The following is a 20604-nucleotide window of genomic DNA, read 5'->3' as shown; positions in this document are numbered from 1 at the left end:
TGCCTTATAAATATTTAAAATTTTTATTTGGTTGAGTACATTCATCTTTTTCTTTCTCTCTCTCTCTCTCTTTTTATTTTTTAATAATTTTGGACTTTCTGTCTTGGCTAAAAGTCTCCTCTCTCCTGGATTATACATGTTGACTTTGAATTTTTTTTTCTAAGACTTTAAAACATTTTTACTTCATATCCATCTGGAATTTGGTTTTTGAATATATTATGTTTATTTTTCTGCAGATGAGTAGGAAGATAGTCCAACATTATTACTAAATAAATCATTCCCTCCCCTCTAATTTTGCCTATGTTGAATTCTTATTCTGGGATTTTTGGGAGGTTCTCTAATCTTTTATATTAATCTAATTTATCTGTACTTAATATTCACTAAGTTGATTAGTTTTACATTGTGTTCTGATATAGTCATTATATATATATATTTACCCATTTTACTAAGTTTTTATTAATTGAAGTATATTTGATGTACAATATTACATAAGTTACAGGTGTACAGTATAGTGATTCACAATTTTTAAAGGTTGTACTCTGTAGTCACAAAATATTGGCTATATTCCCTGTGTTGTACATTGTATCCTTGTAGCTTATTTATATGTAATAGTTTGTACCTCTTAATCCCCTACCACTATATTGCCCCTCTCCCCTTCCCTCTTCACACTGGTAACCACTAGTTTGTTCTCTATATCTGTGAGTCTGCTTTTTTTTTGTTATATTCACTAGTTAGTTGTATTTTAGATTCCACATATAAGTAATACCATACAGTATTTGTCTTTCTCTGTCTGATTTACTTTTCCTAGCATAATGTCCTCCAGGTCCATCCATGTTGTTGCAAATGGCAAAATTTCATTGTTTTTTATGGGTGAGTAGTATTCCGTATACACATACTTACATATATATATACACACGCCATATCTTCTTTATCTATTCATCTGTTGATGGACACTTAGGTTGCTTCCATGTCTTGGCAATTGTTATCAATGCTGCTGTGAACATTGGGGTGCACGTATCTTTTTGAATTAGTGTTTTTGCTTTTTTCAGATATATACCCAGGAGTGGAATTGCTTGGTCACATGGTAGTTCTATTTTTAGATTTTTGAGAAACCTCCATATTGTTTTCCACAGTGGCTGCACCAATTTACATTCCCACCAACAGTGTACAAGGGTTCCCTTTTCTCCACATCCTTGCCAACATTTGTTATTTGTGGTCTTTTTGATGATAGCCATTCTGACAGGTGTGAGATGGTATCTCAGTGTGATTTTGATTTGCATTTCCCTGGTGATTAGTGATGTTCAACATTTTATGTTATATTTTGATACATGTTTTGATTATAGTTATAATCTGTTCTGATTATAGTTATCTTCTGATTTAGAGAATAGTGTTTATATTCTTTCTAAATAATTTTTTTTAGCTGTTCTTAGGTATTTATTCCTCCTAGTATATTCTAAGATAATTTTATCCAATACAACCTAAACAAAATAGTACTGAAATCTTAATTGGAATTGTACTAATTAATGTATTAATTTTGTGAGAATTGACACATAATAACAAATGTTTTTATCTATAAGTATGTCCTTACCTTTGTTCATGTCTTCTTTTTTTTTTTTGCCATACGTGGGCCTCTCACTGTTGTGGCCTCTCCCATTGGGGAGCACAGGCTCCGGACGCGCAGGCTCAGTGGCCATGGCTCACGGGCCCAGCCGCTCCACGGCATGCGGGATCTTCCCAGACCGGGGCACGAACCCGTGTCCCCTGCATTGGCAGGTGGACTCTCAACCACTGCGCCACCAGGGAAGCCCCATGTCTTCTTTTTATGTTCTTTAAGAAGTTCTTGAATTTTCTTTTATATAAGTCCTATGCTTTTTTATTAAATGTATCCCTGCCTATTTATATTTGTGAATAGGTTTTTATCGATTTTCATTCCTACATAATTGCTAGTTAATAAAGACATTTCATGTCTTCTTTTTCAATATTTATAACAATGATTTCATTTTCTTGTATTACTGCATTTACTTATATCATCCCATAACCTTCAGGATGGTGTTGAATAATAAAGCAAGAATCAGCATCTTTGTTTAATTTGTTTTAATTGAAATAGATTTGGTGTCTTGAAACCTATGATAATATTTGCTGCTGGTGAATGGTAAATATTTTATTTGTTTCCTTTGTCTCTGGCGGCTGGATACCAGTAGGTGTGCAGTTGTATTTCTTTGTCAGCTAATTAAGTGTGTGAGCCATACAGCTACAGTACTATTTTAAAGTATAATCCCAAGAGTGATGGAAGGGAAAGCAGGATCTGTCTCTGTGAGCCTTAGTTAGCTATCAATTAAGATATTGAGAGGAAGCCCCTTTGTTCTTGGTTTGTTTAAGTCATATCAGCCTCAGGGGTATAGAGGACTCAGCCCACCTATTTAGATTCTGCTCGTCTTCTTGGAATTCTAAGAAAAATGGCTGCACAACCATATGCAGTTGTTTACCTCTGCCAAGCCCTGGGTCTAGGTATGTTTGCTGGATGAAACAACTGGGTATGTTTGCTGCAGGATTCTGGTGTTCATATTTTCACTTTAGGGCTATCCTATGGTGAGGCCCTGGTTCATGTCTGGCCAGAGGAGAAGATTTTGCCACAATAGGTTTTTCACTGGCAGTGAATATTTTTATGGGCAGAAGAGTGGAGAACAAAAATGAAAACAACTTTTTTGTTGCTTCTGATACCATACCCACAGTTGAGATATAACTCAACTCGTTCATTTTCTGGTGGGGAAGCAGAGCTTAGAGAGGTTAAATGTTTTGACCAAGATTATAATGATATTCAGTAGCCAAGAGTCCAGGGCTCTTGTCTTCTGACTCCTAGGTCCATGCATATTTTAAAAATACCACATTATTTCTAAATTTTTAGAAGAGTTTCTTAGGCGGGCTTCTGAAGGTTCAGAAGACTACAGGAAAATAATAACCTCAGGGAGACTCTGACTGAGTGAATAATGGATTATTTAGATGATAGGTCATTTTTCTTCAGCTTTATAATAAGCGATATTTCTGTAGTAGATTACAAGTAAAAAACATTGGAAATGTGCCAAAGATGTCATAGGACTTCTATGTTTAGAAATTGTTTTCAATGGGAATAGTTTAGCCTAGGATAAATAAACATTTTAGGAACAGCTGTCCAAAGAACAAGCAAAAGTCTTAATTTTTCTATCCATTGAAATTCATCCAGGAGCAAAATAAGTTGGACTGAGTAGTGAGGAAAATGATTTCATTCACATAGAATAGACACTTAAAGTATTTAGGAACAGAATTAATAAGAATTAAAGAGATTCCCCTATGAAGGAAAGTATACATTTTCCTTTGGGTACATGAAAGAAGACAAATTAGTGAGGGTATGCCAGGTTCTAGATAAGACGTCTTAATTAAGATGTCAATTTTCTTCTAATTATTTTGTGAAAGTATGCATAAGTTTGGAAGTGTAAGTGAATGACAATAGGTGAGAAATTCCTGAAGATAATGAGTACACCAGGAGTATTTGTGCCAACAGATGATAAACACTATTATGAAAACTTACAATAATTAAAAGAATGGTACTGATACAAAAGCTGATTGTTAATGAGCAGAATAGGAAGCATATTTGAGTATGAATTTAGTTTATGATAATAAAATCAGTGACAAAATTTTAGTAAAGGTACTGAGAAGAACTGATTAAACGTTGAGGAAGAATTTAAAAATTTTTGTTGTATAACACCCCAAGACAGATTTAAATGGAGTGAATATAACTGAAAGAGAGTTAAAAGAAAATAGAGGTAAATATATATCTGATCAAAATGGGGACACTTTTTCTTTTTAGCCCATTTTATATAAATGAATTTGAAGAGCAACAGAAGTACTTGATTTGGCAAATAGTTATTCTAAGCAAAGAGTATGTTAATAATATAGACTTTTAAGGAAGAAAAAATGATATGTCAAAATCTGGCAGTTGTGGAGGAAGTAAAGCCACTGATCTGAAAGTTCTTAAACTGAGAACCTAAGTTCACATTCCATTCAAATGGGACAATCGACTTTAATTAGAAGTCAGTTTCCTTGTCATACATGAACAGTAACTTGATGTGGTGTTTTGCACCTGGTTCCTGCCAGGAATTTTACCATCTGGTTGTTAAATTATCGGCGGCTTGAAATCAGCCATGATGGGAGTATTTCCATGATGGAAATTAGCAAATGCTGCAAATCAGGACACAATTTTTTTTTAAAAAAAGAGGCGTTTACCAGCTTATCGCTTGAAATAAGATTTGGTTTGTTAGCATAAAATAAGATAATATGCAAAATATCTTAATAAATATTAAATAATGTTTTGTTTCCATAAGAAGTGAATGGTGTCTGGTTTGAGATTCCTTCATTCATGAAGGAATTTTGAGGTATACCTTGCCTTATATAGCAAATTGTGTTTGTGCGCTGAACCCATCAAACAATGCTTTCATATTGTACCTCTCAACATGTACAGCGTGCACATTACTTTTCTTTTCTTCTCTTCAGATGTACAGTTTTGCTTTGGATGGTTGGTTGAAAGATACACCAATCCACCAGGCCTCCCCAGAAGTTGAAGTTTTCTTTCATTCCCTAATCTGATTTTGCTATCTTTGTTTCTGCTTTCAATTTGTCTACCATATAACCTGATTTGTGTTTTTGACATTTTACTGTAATTGACTTAGTAAACTGTTTTCTTCGCTTGGTCCAAGTACATTATTGTTTTAAGCTTTGGCCTGGTCTGCTGTTTATTGTGACTCTTCTCAGGCACCTTTGGTTCTGGCTGACAGGAATAGAGTAGGCTTTTCTTTCTTTTTTAAAAAAATATTAGACTTTTTTTGTGAAGAGCAGTTTCAAGTTTACAGAAATTTGAACAGAAAGTACAGAAAGTTCCCATGTACCCGCTTCTGCTACCCACCCCTCCCAGCCCCGCCCATTTCCCCTACTATTGATATTTTACGTTAATGTGATACATTTGTTACAATTGATGAACCTACATAGACATATCATAATCACCCAAAGTCCATAGTTTACAATATCAGTCTTGGTGTGGTGCATTCTATGGGTCTTGACAAATGTGTAATGGCATGCATCCATCATTACAGCATCGTACAGAATAGTACTGTGCCCCTAAAAAATCCTCTGTGTTCCACCTATGTATCCTTCCCTCCCTCCAACCCCTGGCAGTCACTCATCTTTTTATTGTCTTCATAGTTTTGCCTTTTCTGGAATGTCAGATAGTTAGAATCACACAATATGTAGCCTTTTCAGATTGGCTTATTTTACTTAGTAACATGCATTTAAGTTTCCTCCAAGTCTTTTCATGGCTATATAATTCATTTCGTTTTAGCACTGAATAATACTACATTGTCCGATGTACCACAGTTTGTTTATCCATTCACCTACTGAAGGACATCTTGATTGGTTCTAAGTTTTGGCAATTATGAATAAAGCTGCTAAAAACATCCGTGTGCAGGTCTTTGTGTGTATATGTTTTCTACTCCTTTGGGGAAATACCAAAGAGCACGGTTGCTGTATTGTGTGGTAAGAATATATTTAGTTTTGTAAGAAGCCTTCAAACTGCCTTCCCTTTTACATTCTCACCAGTGGTGACTGAGCGTTCCTGTTGTTCCACATCCTCACCAGCATTTGTTTTTGCCAGTGTTATAGATTTTGATCATTGTAATAGTTGTGTAGTGGTGTTAACTGGAAAAAAAAAAAAAAAAAAAAGCACAACCTAAAAGTTGAGAATTGTGTGTGCTGAGGACTTCGGCCTAGGACGCAGCCTCTAAGATAGCTCTGAGGGACTGCTCCTGAGAGGTAAGGGAGGAGCTAGGATACATAGGAGTTTTTGCAACAAAAAACCAGGTAGTTGGAACATCAAAAGATTACTGTTAATTAAAAAAACCCAGACATCTCATGTTAGTGAATTCAGCGCTTTCCTGTGTGCTGAATTCATTAGCAAATAGAAAGATGCAAGAGTCTGGACTCGTTGAAATCATTCCTTTGATATGCACCTTAACTATCTAGGGCCGGTACCCTGTTTTTCTCCATCCTGAATCCCCTCGGAGTGCATGTTGGGGGGGCTGCAGTGGCTAATGGCTTGACGTTGGCAGCACCCTTTGTTTACTGATACGGCAGGTGACATTTTCCATCCACAGTGGTATCTCATTGTTGTCTTAATTTGCATTTCTCTGAAGACGTATGATGTGGAGCATCTTTTCATATGCTTACTTGTCATCTGTATGTCTTCTTTGGTGAGGGGTCTATTCAGATGTTTTGCCCATTTTTTAATTGGATTGTTTATCTTCTGAGTGCATTTTAAGAATTGTTATATATTTTGGATAACAGTTTACCGGATATGTGTTTTGCAAAGGTTTTCTCCCAGTCTGTGTCTTTTCATTCTCTTAACAGTATCTTTTGCAGAGCTGAAGTTAGTAATTTTAATACAGCTCAGTTTATCAATTTTTCTTTCATGGGTTGTGCTTTTAGTGTTGTATCTAATGAAGTCATAGCTAAACCCAAGAACTGTTAGATTTTCTCCTTCTTATAGTCTGGGAATTTTATAGTTTTGCATTTTACGTTTCGATCTATGACCTATGATCCATTTTGAGTTAGTTTTTGTAAAAGGTGTAGGTTCTGTGTCTAGAGTTTTGGGGTGGGGGCATGTGGATGTCCAGTCATTCCAACACCATTTGTTGAAAAGTCTTTTTCCATTGATAGCCTTTGCTTCTTTGTCAAAGATTAGTTTCACTTGACTCTGTCTTTGTGAGTCTGTTCCTGGGCTCTCTATTCTATTCCACTGATCTATTTATGTATTCTTTCACTAGTACCATACTATCTTGTTTACTGTAGCATTAAAGTAAGTTCTGAAGTTGGGTAGCGTCAGTCCTCCAACTTTCTTGTTCTTCAATATTGTGTTGCCTATTCTGGGTCATTTGCCTCTTTATATAAACTTCAGAATCGGTTTGTTGATAGCCACAAAATAACTTGCTGGGATAGGCTTGCTTTTTAAACTAAGAATTTTGCTTTTGCCTTTTAAAATAAGAGATATTTTTGACTTTTGGTCTTGTTCAAAGGCCATTTACCTTATACCTTTTCTTTCTTAGGTTGTCATCAACATGTTTACTACTAACCAATATAAGTAAATAATTATAATAAGTAAGCAATTGTGTGGTATTTTGTTACTTTTCTGTATTATATAAATCTCTTCGTAAATATGTGTGTAATATGCATGTATATATAAGATTATGACCACAAAGTAGTAATTTTTTATCCCTAAAGACCTGTTTTTGGGGGTGAGGGTACTGCAGGCAGCTTTCATAGACTCCACTGGGGTCTTTTTTTTTTTTTTTTTGGTACGCGGGCCTCTCACTGTTGTGGCCTCTCCCGCTGCAGAGCACAGCCTCCGGACGCGCAGGCTCAGTGGCCATGGCTCATGGGCCCAGCCGCTCCGCGGCATGTGGGATCTTCCCGGGCACGAACCCGTGTCCCCTGCATTGGCAGGTGGACTCTCAACCACTGCGCCACCAGGGAAGCCCTCCACTGGGGTCTTTTTTTTTTTTTTTTTTTTATGCGTTACGCGGGCCTCTCACTGTTGTGGCCTCTCCCGTTGCGGAGGACAGGCTCCGGACGCGCAGGCCCAGCGGCCATGGCTCACGGGCCCAGCCGCTCCGCGGCACGCGGGATCCCCCCAGACCGGGGCACGAACCCGTGTCCCCTGCATCGGCAGGCGGACTCCCAACCACTGCGCCACCAGGGAAGCCCTCCACTGGGGTCTTTTTAAAACTACATCCACCACCCTCCCCTACTCATCCTTATCTAAAACACCTCAGTCACTGAGTCACTGTGCATTCTGGGGGATGTTACTGTTTAGTGTTGTGCATAAGAATATAATGGAGCTAGAAAAACACTGAGAACCAACCGCTGCTGTAAAGTAATGAAACCAAACATGTATCAGCTTAGGGTTTTTGTGTCTCTTCTCCCTTGTCTGTTCTCCTTCATTGAAGTTCAGTTTATCTTATAAAGGTATAGGAGTCCTATGAGCATGAAAAAGGTAATTTTTAAATGAAACATGCTAAGAACAGTGCTATATAGTTAGCTGTCTAAAAATACTGTATTTATGTTTTATTTGCACCTTATCTAAGAGAAAGAGTATACATGCTAGGTTAATTTTTATATTTTATCTTAATTTTATATGTTAATTATTCAGGTCTTACTTTATTCTTATTATCAGAGTTTTATAGATTTATATTCCAAGGATGTTTAATCTGACATTGGGTTTTTACAACTTGTAATTCAATGCCTGAATTGTGTTAAGAGTTACACTCTAACATTTATGTCTTTATTCTCCCGTAGGCTTATATAAAATTTTCAAAAACTTTTAATAGCGTGTAGAGAAATAGGATTGTTTAACCTCATAAAATATTTAACTCAAGCAGTCTGGTGACATCAGGTTAATCTAGCTATGTAAACTAGCCTTCTTACCCTGCTTAGAGTGACCATCCCTTTTTCTTAACTATTAGCAGAATATGAGAAAAATTCACATATCTTCACCAAAGCTGAACATTATAGTGAAATACACAATTGGGGGAAACCACTTTGATAAATGAAAAGTATTATTTAATTTTTATTGATTTTTAAAATATTAGTGAGGTTAAATATTATTTTCATGGTTACTGGCTTCTTCTATTATATCTTTTGTAGCTTGTTTCTTCATGTCCTTTGTCCAGTTTTCAGTTTGGGAGTGTGGGTCTTTTTCTAACTGATTTCATTAGAGCTTTGTGGATGGAGGTAAAAGTGATTAACCCTTAATAAGTAATTTTCATTAAAATTTGATTTTTTAAAAAATTGAAGTATTTTTATTTTGGAAGATAATGCAGGTCTTTGGAAGATAAACCTTTATCTGGAAGATAAATACTGGTTTCCCTAAAACTTTTGGCTGTATTGGCAAATTTCTTACAATATGCAATTATGATACGTAGGAATATTTGTTTATGCTTAATTTATGTTTATGATTTTTTAGGAAGTAGAAGACAGTAAGGGTGAGTTTTTGAGAGGTCATTTTAACTAAAGTTTTTTCTTTTTGAGGAGACTTTAAAGGTTACAATGTTATTAAGATTATACTTCATCAAAATCTAGAATTCAAGTGCCAAAGTCTATCATAGCTTCTTGTTTAAAACGTTTATTGTAAAGTTAAAGCCAAAGAAACTTTGTAACTCTCTTATGATCTTATGAATCTTAATTAAAAGATATATTTTGTATCTACTACCATAAGTCAAAATCTTAAAAGTGTTTCATCCTCATTTTTATTTCTAAAATGTAAAAATTAAAATTCTAGAAACTATCTGGGTAGGCTTTTTCACTATTTTATGATTCCCAAGAGTTATTCAACATGTGTGGATATAAAATATAGGATATTGTTAATGACTCAGAATAAATTTTTAAAATTTAAGATCTCCTTTCCCCACAATGACATTTGTTAACACATTCTCTCCTTTGTAATACACAGTGTTGGATCATGAAACAGAGTAAACAAACAAGTCATTGTTTAAAATAAATAGTGTGCACTGTGTTCAAAGGACTGTGAATTTTTGTTTTGAATTGTTATTATATAATATTAGTTCTAGAATACATTACATATTATATTTTAATTTTATGTGATACAAAGATATTTATTTTAGGTGCAATATTAACAGTTTATAACATTCTTTAGATTATTATTTTAAATATTTATGCATCATGTATGACTAACTTCTAATCTTAACCTTGGAGGAAAATATTCTGTTCTATAAAAAATAAGTAAGTAAACGAAGATAATGAATAGGACATGAAAGTAAGCCATTCTTTGGTATTTGGAAGTTCAGTCTTTTTTTTTCTCCCCTGGCTGCACCGCACAGCTTGTGGGGTCTTAGCTCCCCGACCAGGGATTGAACCCGGGCCCTCAGCTGTGAAAGTGTGGAGTCCTAACCACCAGACTGCCAGGGAACTCCCGGAAGTTCAGTCTTTCAAAAATATTTATTTTTCTTAAATTTGCAAATTATTTTTTTCTGAAGTGACTGCCATAACCTGACTTTATATTGCTTTCTAGAATTTTCTTTGGGTGTTATCACAGTCACCTTCAGATATCTTGGCACATACTATGTTTGGTAGAGTAGGGGTTTTTTTTTTTTTTTTTTTGGGGTTGACGGAACAATTCCTCATAAGTGGGGAGTGTATTTATTTAGATTAAATTTATTGTCCTGTGGTTATGCACACACATACACGTAAGCAGAAATTCAGTGTTTGAAAAATTGTGTTCTGCTTCCTGTTTCAAGGAGGAAGTTATTTATAGGACAGCGTATTGAAAGGGTAGTATCTAGAGATCAGCCTGAGGGAGAGAAGTACATTCTTGCAGGTTCTCTGTGAATATTCCAGGCCAAAGGGATGTCACAAGCTGAGGTTAGAGAATGGGAGGGTCTATATTATACAACAGCCTGGAAGATCGAGGTGACTGGATAAACTGTAGATAAAAGCCAGGTAGACTGCCCAGGCAGTCAAGAGAACAGAACAGGTGAAGATAAACAGCAAGCAGTGGCGTGTGCTCTCTTTGTGCCACACTTGATGCGAAGCACTGTTTGCCAGGCACAGTTGATATCATCCCTATCTCTCCTTTGAAGGATTCAAAGAAAAGTCCTATGAGTCATGTTTTATTCCCTTCATTGCACATAACTTTGTTTAGAATTCATTTGTTCATTCAATACTTATTTATTGTATACCTAGTATATATACCAGGCATTGTTCTAGGCTCTTGGGATTCATCAGTGAGCAAAAAAGACAGAAGAGGATCTTTGTTCTTATAGCATTTACAACAGTAGGGTAGGGAGAAAAATAGTACATAGTAAACGTAACATATAACTAAATTATAGTTACGTTGGGCAGTATGTTAGAAGGTGACAAGTGTAGTAGACAAAAATAGAGTCTGGTAATACAGATTGGGAGATCTGGATGGGATTTAGGGGGAGGATACATATTAAATAGGGTGGTTATGGTTGGCCTAATTGAGTTGATTATTAAAGTAGAGTTCTTTTCTTTCTTTTATTTTTAGCTTCAGCACAAGTCAGCAAAGTGAATAAGTACTGCACTTCTTCCAACTTTCATTCCACTTTGGGGAAAAAGAATATCATCATGTCAAGCATTACGATTGACCCAGATGTCAAGCCTGGTGAATATGTCATCAAGAGCCTCTTTGCAGAATTTGCTGTTCAAGCTGAAAAGAAAATTGAAGTTGTAATGGCTGAACCCTTGGTGAGTAGAGCTGACCTATAAATCCAATATTTTCTTGACTTGCATTAACCAATATATTACAAATTTTCCAAAGAAAATAATACACCTGGAAAAATATTAAAGGAAGCCAATCTGAAAAGGGTACGTACTGTATAATTCCAACTATATGACATTCTAGAAAAGGCAAAGCTGTGGAGACAGTAAAAGATCAGTGGTTGGCAGGGGTTGGGCAGGGGTAGGGGTGGGATGAATAGGCAGACACAGAGGATTTTTAGGGCAATGAATATATTCTGTATGTTATTATAATGGTGGATACATGTCATTATACATTTGTCCAAACCCATAGAATATGCAACACCCGTTGTGAACTGTAGTGCAATCTGTAGGCTTTGGATGATTAGGCTGTGTCAGTGTAGGTTCATCTGTTATAACAGACGCACCCCTCTGGCGCGGAATGTTGATAATGGTGGGGGCTACGCGTGTAAGGGCACAGGGGAATATGGGAAGTCTTTCCTTCCACTCAGTTTCGCTGTGAACCTAAAACTGCTCTCAAAAATACAGTCTTCAAAAAAAATTAAGGGATAGGCCAGTAGTAAAGTGATGATCTAAAAAGCTGTAATGACTCTAGAACCCACTTTGATAAGTTACTGCAGGTCACCAAAGAACAAAAATGGATTTCACCAATGGGAATTGTTGAGACAGATAAAACATAAGAGAAAACCTAAAACATTCTGTGAGTTAATGATGTGACAGTAGCCAGACTTATAATGAACATGTAAACAGCTTTGAACTTACAGTACACGAGGATACTTAAAGAATGTGAGGAGCTCTGTGCGAGTCGAGCTTATGGTGACGAAGGAAGAAAAAGACCAAAAACAAATGTCTGGGTTGGATTCTAATGAATTGTGGTGGGTATTATGATAGATAATACAGTGGTTGGGCAGTAAGAGGGAGAACAGATGAAAGGCAAAGACTGTTTAGTTATTGTATGTAATTCAGGCTGGAATGAAAAGAGCCTTGGAACTAGGGCATTAACAGTGGAGAAGTGGTTGCAGAAAAAAGTGAGATAAACAACAGAAGCAGAATCAGTAGAACTTGACACATAATTAAATAGGAGTAGGTGTTTCGAGTGAGAGTGAAGGGTCAAAGATTTTTTGAAGTGTTAGAAAAGATGGTAGTGTATTTACTTAGGTAAAGGAAACAGGAATGTTATTGGGGTAGTAAAGGTGATTAAGATAATTTTTCCTTTGTGTATGTTAAGCTTGAGCTACTAGCGATCTAAACCATGTGGAACTATTTGATTGGTAGCTGGAGATTCCTTTTGGGAACTCACAAGAAGTATAGATTTTGGCATCATCTACATGAGGGTGATAAAGCTAAAAGAGCACATGATAATATCAAGGGAAGAGAGTATAGAATAGCATCATTATTGCCAAATAATATAGAGAGGCAGAACACAGTGAACACTGAGGAAGAGCATATTGGACTTGGAAATTAAACAACCTGAGAACAGTTTTAGCAGAATGATATAACTTTAGGAAGCAACTCTTTGGGTTTGAAGGGGATGGATATGGGATGTATCAAGATCACGCTGGTAGGTTAGAAGTACGCTGATGATAATGAAGATGGAGGTAGAGGATGTAATAGCTAAAATTTATTTATTCCTTACACAACTGGATTAGCGATAGGTCTTCACTGCCACTTTGAGACTCAGAGGGTTTGTTACTTGTCTGAAGCCCAAAGCCAATAAGCAGCAGAGTGAAGAGTTAGGCTTAACTCAGTCTGCTGTCCTTCCTCAGAAGGAAGGGAGGAAAGGAACGGAAAAGAGAATAATGATGACCTAAGAAAGAAGGGAAGTTGAGGAAGTATCATAGCTTCATAATTTTCTTAGTGAAGTAGGACTTAACATTACTCATAATATGATGGTATGTGTGTGGGTACATGCATGCCTCGAGTTTCTTTCTGATCATTAAATAGAGGAAACTATTCTGAAGAAAGCATCTATGAAATAATGTATTTGAGGTTTAATAAATAATAATAGGTAAAAGATCATTAACCAAAATGTATATTTTAAAGCTGTGCATCTCACTATATTCAATTTAAGTCATTCCACGATTACTTTCTGCATATCAAATTAATGTTTTTATACCAATGTATATATATTTTACAGCATGTATATAACATAAAATTCTGTTTTAGAAATTAGGATTACAAGAGTCTATAGATATGAATTAGTGATTATAAGGCTTGATTAGAAATGTACTTACTCTATAAAATGTTATTTTCTTCATCCATGGTCTATGAATTACATGATAGATCGCTACACTAGCCTACTTAAATAATGTACAGTCAGAAAGGGAACCACTTTTTAAAAAATACATTATACGGGCTTCCCTGGTGGCGCCGTGGTTGAGAGTCCGCCTGCCGATGCAGGGGACACGGGTTCGTGCCCCGGTCCGGGAAGATCCCACATGCCGCGGGGTGGCTGGGCCTGTGAGCCATGGCCGCTGAGCCTGCGCGTCTGGAGCCCGTGCTCCGCGACGGGAGAGGCCGCGACAGTGAGAGGCTCGCGTATCGCAAAAAAAAAAAAAAAAAAAAAAAAAAAAAAAAAAAAAAAAAAAAAAAAATACATTATAAAAAGTTTATGGAGCGTGGTGACTATGGTTGATAATACTATATTGTATAACTGAAATTTGCCAAGAAAGTAGAACTTAAGTGTTCTCACCAAAAAAAGAAAGAAAGAAAAAAGTGAATATGTGAGGTGATAGATGTTTTAATTAACTTGAAGGTGGGAATCCTTTCACAGTATATATGTATATATCACATTGTATACTTTAAATATATTACACTTTTATTACTTATATCTCAATAAGCCTGAAAAAATGTTTATTAAAAATTTTAAACTTAGATAAAAGTAGAGATTATAGTATAATGAACCCTCAGCAATCAGCTGGCCTCAGCAATTTGCAGCTTACACAGCACATATTTAAAACTTTTACCTATTTTATAAGCTATTTTTAAACAGCACCATGTGCTATGGTCCTAAGAGCTCTAAAATACTTTATATTCTTAAAGGAATTTTAATTTTGAAATGTGAGAGTCTTCAGAGTAAAACAGTTAAAATACGAGTGAAACTACCTAATTTGAATGAGTCTATAATATGGTGATTTTCCATCTTTCTCCTTTTTTCTCCCAATGCCATTGTTACTGTCCTAGCTCAGGGCCAAGTTCTGTCATATTAGGCCATTGCATTAGCTTTCTACGCAGTCAAGAAGTGGTCCACTTCCTTCCCATTTTCCTTGTTCTCACCAGACTTTTCCTCATCTAAAATACAAATATTATTGCCTTTCTGCTTTAGAAATCTTGCTTCCTTTTCATTGCTATGGATTAAATTAAAGTTCTTGGTGAGTCACTTCAGCCTCTTCACAGTCTCATTACAGTTTGTGTAATGTCTCATGATTCTCCTATCCTGATGTGTGCTGTGACACTTAAAAGTATCCTCTAGGGCTTGCCTGGTGGTGCAGTGGTTGAGAGTCCGCCTGCTGATGCAGGGGACGCGGGTTCGTGGCCCGGTCCGGGAAGATCCCACATGCCGTGGAGCGGCTGGGCCCGTGAGCCATGGCCGCTGAGCCTGTGCGTCCGGAGCCTGTGCTCCGCAACGGGAGAGACCACAACAGTGAGAGGCCCGTGTACCGCAAAAAAAACCCCACAAAAAACAAGGAAGGGCAACCATTGAATAAAATTGCAGCTTGCAAACTATGCAATCAAATACCTTAGGTTTCTTTCTTCCTAAAAGGAGGTAGCTCAATACTGGGTAATGATCCGGACACATCCAAGCTTATCTGTTACTGTTTTAGATTGCCAGTGACCAGAAAAGAAGAGAGGAAAAAGGACTTTAACCAATCACCTGCTGATTTAGACTGTATGTACTTGGTTTAGGCCCAGCATTTTTACAACTCTGTACTGTCCACTGTTTTTTTGATAATATTAAATATGTATTTTAAAGAGTTCCTGATCTCTTATTTCCTCCAAATGCATTTTTCTGTTAGTTTCCACTTCTCCTCACATGCTTTTTATAACATATTATATGTTATTTATTATGATTGAGGCACTAAACAGCTGATTGGAAGCTCTGTGTACATGGAGGGGCCTTTTTGACTGTGGTCTTTAGTGTGTAATCATCTGAACCATCAATGTCAGATCTTTTGTTGGAAGCTAGAGTCCCTTGGAAGAGTCCTTCAGTAGCCCAAATGGGAGGGTTTAGACTTGGCTGCTAGCATTCTGGGGATGTAGAGACAGAAGATAACTGGGGGTTTTGATATTTAGTATATACCTTTTTACTTAAGCTCCCTGTCTTCAGTGTGGTACGTTGTCTTCAACTGTAGTATCCCCCGGTCGACATCTCTGTTTTGCCCTTTCGTAAGAAGGGCGGCGGTTCCTCTGTGAGTAGGTTGGAGGGACAGCCAACCTGCTAAGTAGAGTGGGTGAAGGGAATGGGAGGGAGGGTCTAAATGTTTCCTAAACTATCGTTCAACCAGTCCTCTTATTTTTAACTTCACCTTCACCCACACTTTCATAGTACTGAAATTCTCCAGTTCCTGAGCCTTTGGGGAGTTCCAAGGTACTGACTGGATTATCTTTCCTTCACTCTGCGTGGCAAGCTTACCCACTTCCCTTTGATTGTGACTTAAATGTCATCTTCTCAGTGGTCATTCTAAAATCTTCACCTCCATTACAACTTCCTATCCTATAAAGTCTGTCTAAGATAATATATATTTTCTTTGCTCTGTCATTAGACTCTTAGCTCTACAAGGACAGGGATTGTTTAGGAGAGATTGCCATCTTTAGTTGCAAATTACTGAAATATTTCAGTATCATTGTTATGCTGCGAAAATCTGTTCAGTAAATTCTTTTGCTTTCCCTGGAAGCTACATGTTGCTGTTGGTCCTCTATACGTAGATACTAAAGGATCAAATTAGAGTGTAAAGGATTGTGCACCTTAGATTCTTTATTGATCTATTATATTCTTATGAAATAATAACATTATAAAAAGTGGAAATAGTTTTAAAGGTTATGTAATAAAAATAATGACCCTTCCATTCAGGATCAAGATAATCACTGTCCATAGTTTTCAGTATACTATTTTTTATGTCTATTATTTATCAATCTCTGTAGCACCCTCCATCTCTTTTTTAAAAAAAAACACAAATGGGAGTTTTTTGTTTTTTTTTTTGTTTTTTTTTTTTTTTTGCGGTACGCGGGCCTCTCACCAATGTGGCCTCTCCCGCCGCGGAGCACAGGCTCCAGACGCGCAGGCTCAGCGGCCATGGCTCACGGGCCCAGCCGCTCCGCGGCATGTGGGATCTTCCCGGACCGGGGCACAAACCCATGTCCCCTGCATCGGCAGGCGGACTCTCAACCACTGCGCCACCAGGGAAGCCCGGGAGTTTTTATATGTATATTTTTTCTGTCCCTATTTTTATTTTAACAATGTAAATCAGAGATTGTTCTATTATCAGCCCATATATATTTGTCTCTTTCTCTCTAATGTTGAATATTATTTCAATAAAAGAAAGTACTGTAAATTTTTTTTTTTACCAGTCTCTATGGATAAGCTGTTTGGGACTTACCCCAACTTGAGGCTACTGTGAAAAAAAAATACTACAGTAAACATTCTGGTACATAAGTCTTTGCATTCGTTTATATGTGAATATAGAGAATAATTTGCATTCTTTTTAGTTGTGTGGCAATGGGTTGCATGTACTATAAACATGTTTTAAATAGTTATCCTTGCAAAATCTCACATTGAAAGTACATCTGCTTGACAACGATTAGGCCATCCTCAACCATACTGTAATCAAAGCGAGAGGTTAATACAGAGTCCTTGATTAGTAATTTATACAGAATTTAGTGCAGTACACTTACTTCATATTTTTGTACTAATGGTAACATGAGTGTTCTTTTGCATTCAAACATCATTTCTGAGTTCTTATTATGGAAAAAATAACTCATCCTCACTTTTTAGTTTAGGGAAAGCTCTGTGAGTGTGTTAGATCTTCAGAAATCTTTGCGAAAGCATGAGTTTGTTGAGAAGTGAAAAGTATGAGGTATAAGAAAACAATGTAAGTGTTTCTGAGAAGGTTATTGCTCTCTTTTAGTCTGCTTGGCCATACTTTATTGTATAAACACCCTATGTGAGTAATAAACTACTTAGATCAACACTCCTCAAAATATTACTGAAGACCTTTAAATTTAATATTACAGTGAAAAGAGGGATCAAGTGAGGGGGATCAAATAAGTCAAATAAGTTGGTAAGAAACAGCTTATTATCTCTCCTACACCACCCCCAGCCCAGGTTTTAAATACACAATTCACATTAGGATAGCTCAGTAATTTTCAAACTTTTACATACTTTTAAAAACAACGTTCTAAAAAAACAAAACCGAAAAAAAAAAAAACAACCAATGTTCTATTGGACTTGCTATGAGACTCACTGTTTTACTTAAACTTTAGAGGTAGTTAATTGGGCCTATATATTATTGGATGGGATCCTCATCATGTTACATGTTTGTAGTGTATAATACTTGGTTTTAGAAATTGACGACTTGTCTGCAAGATAATTACCAAAGTGTGCTTAGCATATAAGGTCTCAAGTGCCAAGGACATGCCAAAAACCTTTCCCTGTTAAGAAAGTCAAGCGCTGTGGAATTCAGGTATTTTACTGAGCCCAATTAAATTAGTTAGAAATGTGTGCTTCTCTGATAGTTAGATTAGGAATTTTTAAATTTCAGTGGCAGATACATTTGTGAGTTTATTTTCATGAAGTTATAGCAATAAATGAGAGAAGGAAATTGGGGCTCTTGGATAGATAAGCTTCAGAATATACATATTTCAAAATTCCAGTTTTTTTCATGGAAAAATGGCATTTGTTTTCCTGTGATATATTTCAACAAATATATTGAATAAAAATTCAATAAAAAAAGCATAAAGTAGAAAGTTTAGAAAATCATCCTAAAAAATCTCCACAGAAGAATCAGTCATAATATATGTGAACATAATTTGAGACATCTCTTATGTTCAGTAAGTTAGGTAACTATATGTGGGGTAAGCAGCAAGGCAAGTAGGTAGAAAGGCTGACAGAAGGGGTCATGCTAGGTACGCTATTCTAAGTTAAACTAGTAATATTAAATTTTGTTTGTATTAGCAGATTAGAACCTTTCCTTGAAACAATCTAATTACAGATAAAACAAAAACAAAACCATCTTACGAATCTCAACTGTTTATTATCAGTAAGATTTCTAATATTTTGCATATATACTTTTTTTTTTTCAATTGTAGGAGAAGCCATTATCTAGATCTCTTCAGAGGGGTGAAGATCTTCAGTTTGACCAGGTATGCCAATGTAGGGGGAATATTTTTTCCTGAAAGGAAAATGTTTATCCACACAGTCTGATCCAAATACATCCAATATTAAGAAATTTATTTATTTTGTTTAGTGGTCCTGTATGTTTTTATACACTAGATTCAGTCTGGAACTGGTAGTCTGTTTTTTAACAGAACAAATAGAATGAGTTATGAACTATGAACTTCATAGAATGAGCTGTGAACTTTATTGATTTCTATTCATTAAGCATTTTAAAACTTTGCTTTTCATTGGTACCCTCTTTACTATATGCCCTTTGAAAACTTCTTAAAAGATTTCCAGTCATATCCCTCAATCTTTCCTTGTATACAATTTTTACATAATAATATTTGACCTTTTAACATTTATTTTTTCCTTTTGGGGGTATCAGAACCTTTATACTGAAACATCCAGCCTGGTTCTCCCTTTCCACCCCATTTTGAAGACGGAGCCAGAGACAAGGACTTGGTTCTGGAAAGAGATTCCAAGGAGGAGACTTGAGAGATTGAGGCAGGGAAGAGGAAGAACTGATAGGGATCACTGCTCTGGGCACTGGGGGTTCATTCCATTCTGAGAATCATACAGAATGTCACCCTTTTTTGTCTTTCTGAAGAATGGAGGGCTGGAGCATTTATCTGCAGCCCCCATCTCCAGCAGTTGAGGGTTGCCCTAAGAGGCATTAACTACTTGTATCTGTGCTTGTGCAAAGGCCAAGTGGACTGTCTGTGTCAAAGCCAAAGAAGCTTAAAAAGGAAGATATACAATGGCCAACCCTCCCCCTCCAAAAAAACCCTGCGAAACCAAAAACCTTTTTATATAATACCAATATCTCAAATTTAGTGGTAATCCTCTAATGTCAGTTCTTTCCTCTTGCTGATTTTGAATGTTAGATCAAGTGTTATTTTTGTCATAATTATGTTTGCTCAAGACTTATTTCATTATATGTTGATTGATTGTCTGCAAAACCCAATAACCCAGATCAGCTTTCTGTTGCCATCTAGTATTCCCGAGCTACCCTTCTCATAATTATGTATCTAGGAAATCGAAGTTAATGTTCATATTAGTCTGCTTGATTAGATGAAGATGACTGGTTAGGATTGCTTGGTGGAGGCTTACCAAAATGCTTTGTTTCTGGATCCCACTCCAGTTCTGCTGACTCCGAATCACCAAGAGCAGTGCTCTGGCACCTGTATTTTGCAGCAGCTCCCTAGGTGATTCTGAAGCACACACTTAGTAAATAGCCACTGGTCTAAGAAGAAACCATAAATAAGAAGGCTAGTTTTCTGTTACAGTAATAATAAGATCACCTCATATAACCCTTTTCAAATCTTAACGCCATTACAAAAGGTACTAATTGTTACTAGTTATTAATTAATTAATATATTATTAATATATTATTTTAAAGGTATTTAGATTATTCACATCTTGAATCCATTTTACTAATGATGAATCAACAATCAATATGAAATCTTATTAAACAACGTTTTAAGGAAAACTTCCATTTCTTTTTTTATGTAAATGATTAATAAATCTATATATTATCATGCTCCATACTTTGATTTTTTTCCACAATAAAAAGCTATGAGTGGGGTAAACTGCTTTACTATGTATTTACAGTAGCAGATGGTGTTTTGTTGTTCCTTCTTTAGGTATTAAAAGGGATTTCCTTTGAGTGGTATTGTTCATTGTTAATGAAATATAAATTTTCAAAAGTGGTTAAATAAAATCAGAATCTTGTTTTTACTTTAATTCCCTATATTAGAAACTATTCACCTGTCACGTTATGGTAATTTATAAATAAAAGCACGATTAAAGGAAGGCAGAGATCATGAAAAAGAGAAAAAATATCGTACATAAACTGTTTCATTCTTTTTTATATGAGAAATATAAAATATTAGGAAAAATAAATGTTTAATTCC

General features: G+C 36.1%; 1 protein-coding gene across 8 annotated transcripts in view; it reads left to right on the top strand.

Moving 5' to 3' along the window:
• The window catches only part of FRYL (FRY like transcription coactivator), a 246337-nt gene that overhangs the window by 98863 nt on the left and 126870 nt on the right, over positions 1-20604 (top strand). For 7 of the 8 annotated variants that reach the window (XM_032632199.1, XM_032632198.1, XM_032632203.1 and 4 more), the window contains 2 exons: positions 11105-11304; positions 18622-18675. In XM_032632199.1, the coding sequence (XP_032488090.1) occupies positions 11185-11304; positions 18622-18675 (174 nt within the window). In that variant the 5' untranslated portion in view covers positions 11105-11184. Of the gene's footprint in view, positions 1-10440; positions 10459-11104; positions 11305-18621; positions 18676-20604 lie in introns of those variants that run through there. The other variant, XM_032632200.1, reaches the window with a different exon arrangement.

Source organism: Phocoena sinus, chromosome 5 (genome assembly GCF_008692025.1).
Source record: "Phocoena sinus isolate mPhoSin1 chromosome 5, mPhoSin1.pri, whole genome shotgun sequence".
Taxonomy (NCBI): domain Eukaryota; kingdom Metazoa; phylum Chordata; class Mammalia; order Artiodactyla; family Phocoenidae; genus Phocoena; species Phocoena sinus.
The sequence above is the reverse complement of the archived record's forward strand: the minus strand, read 5'-3'. Positions and strand labels throughout refer to the sequence as shown.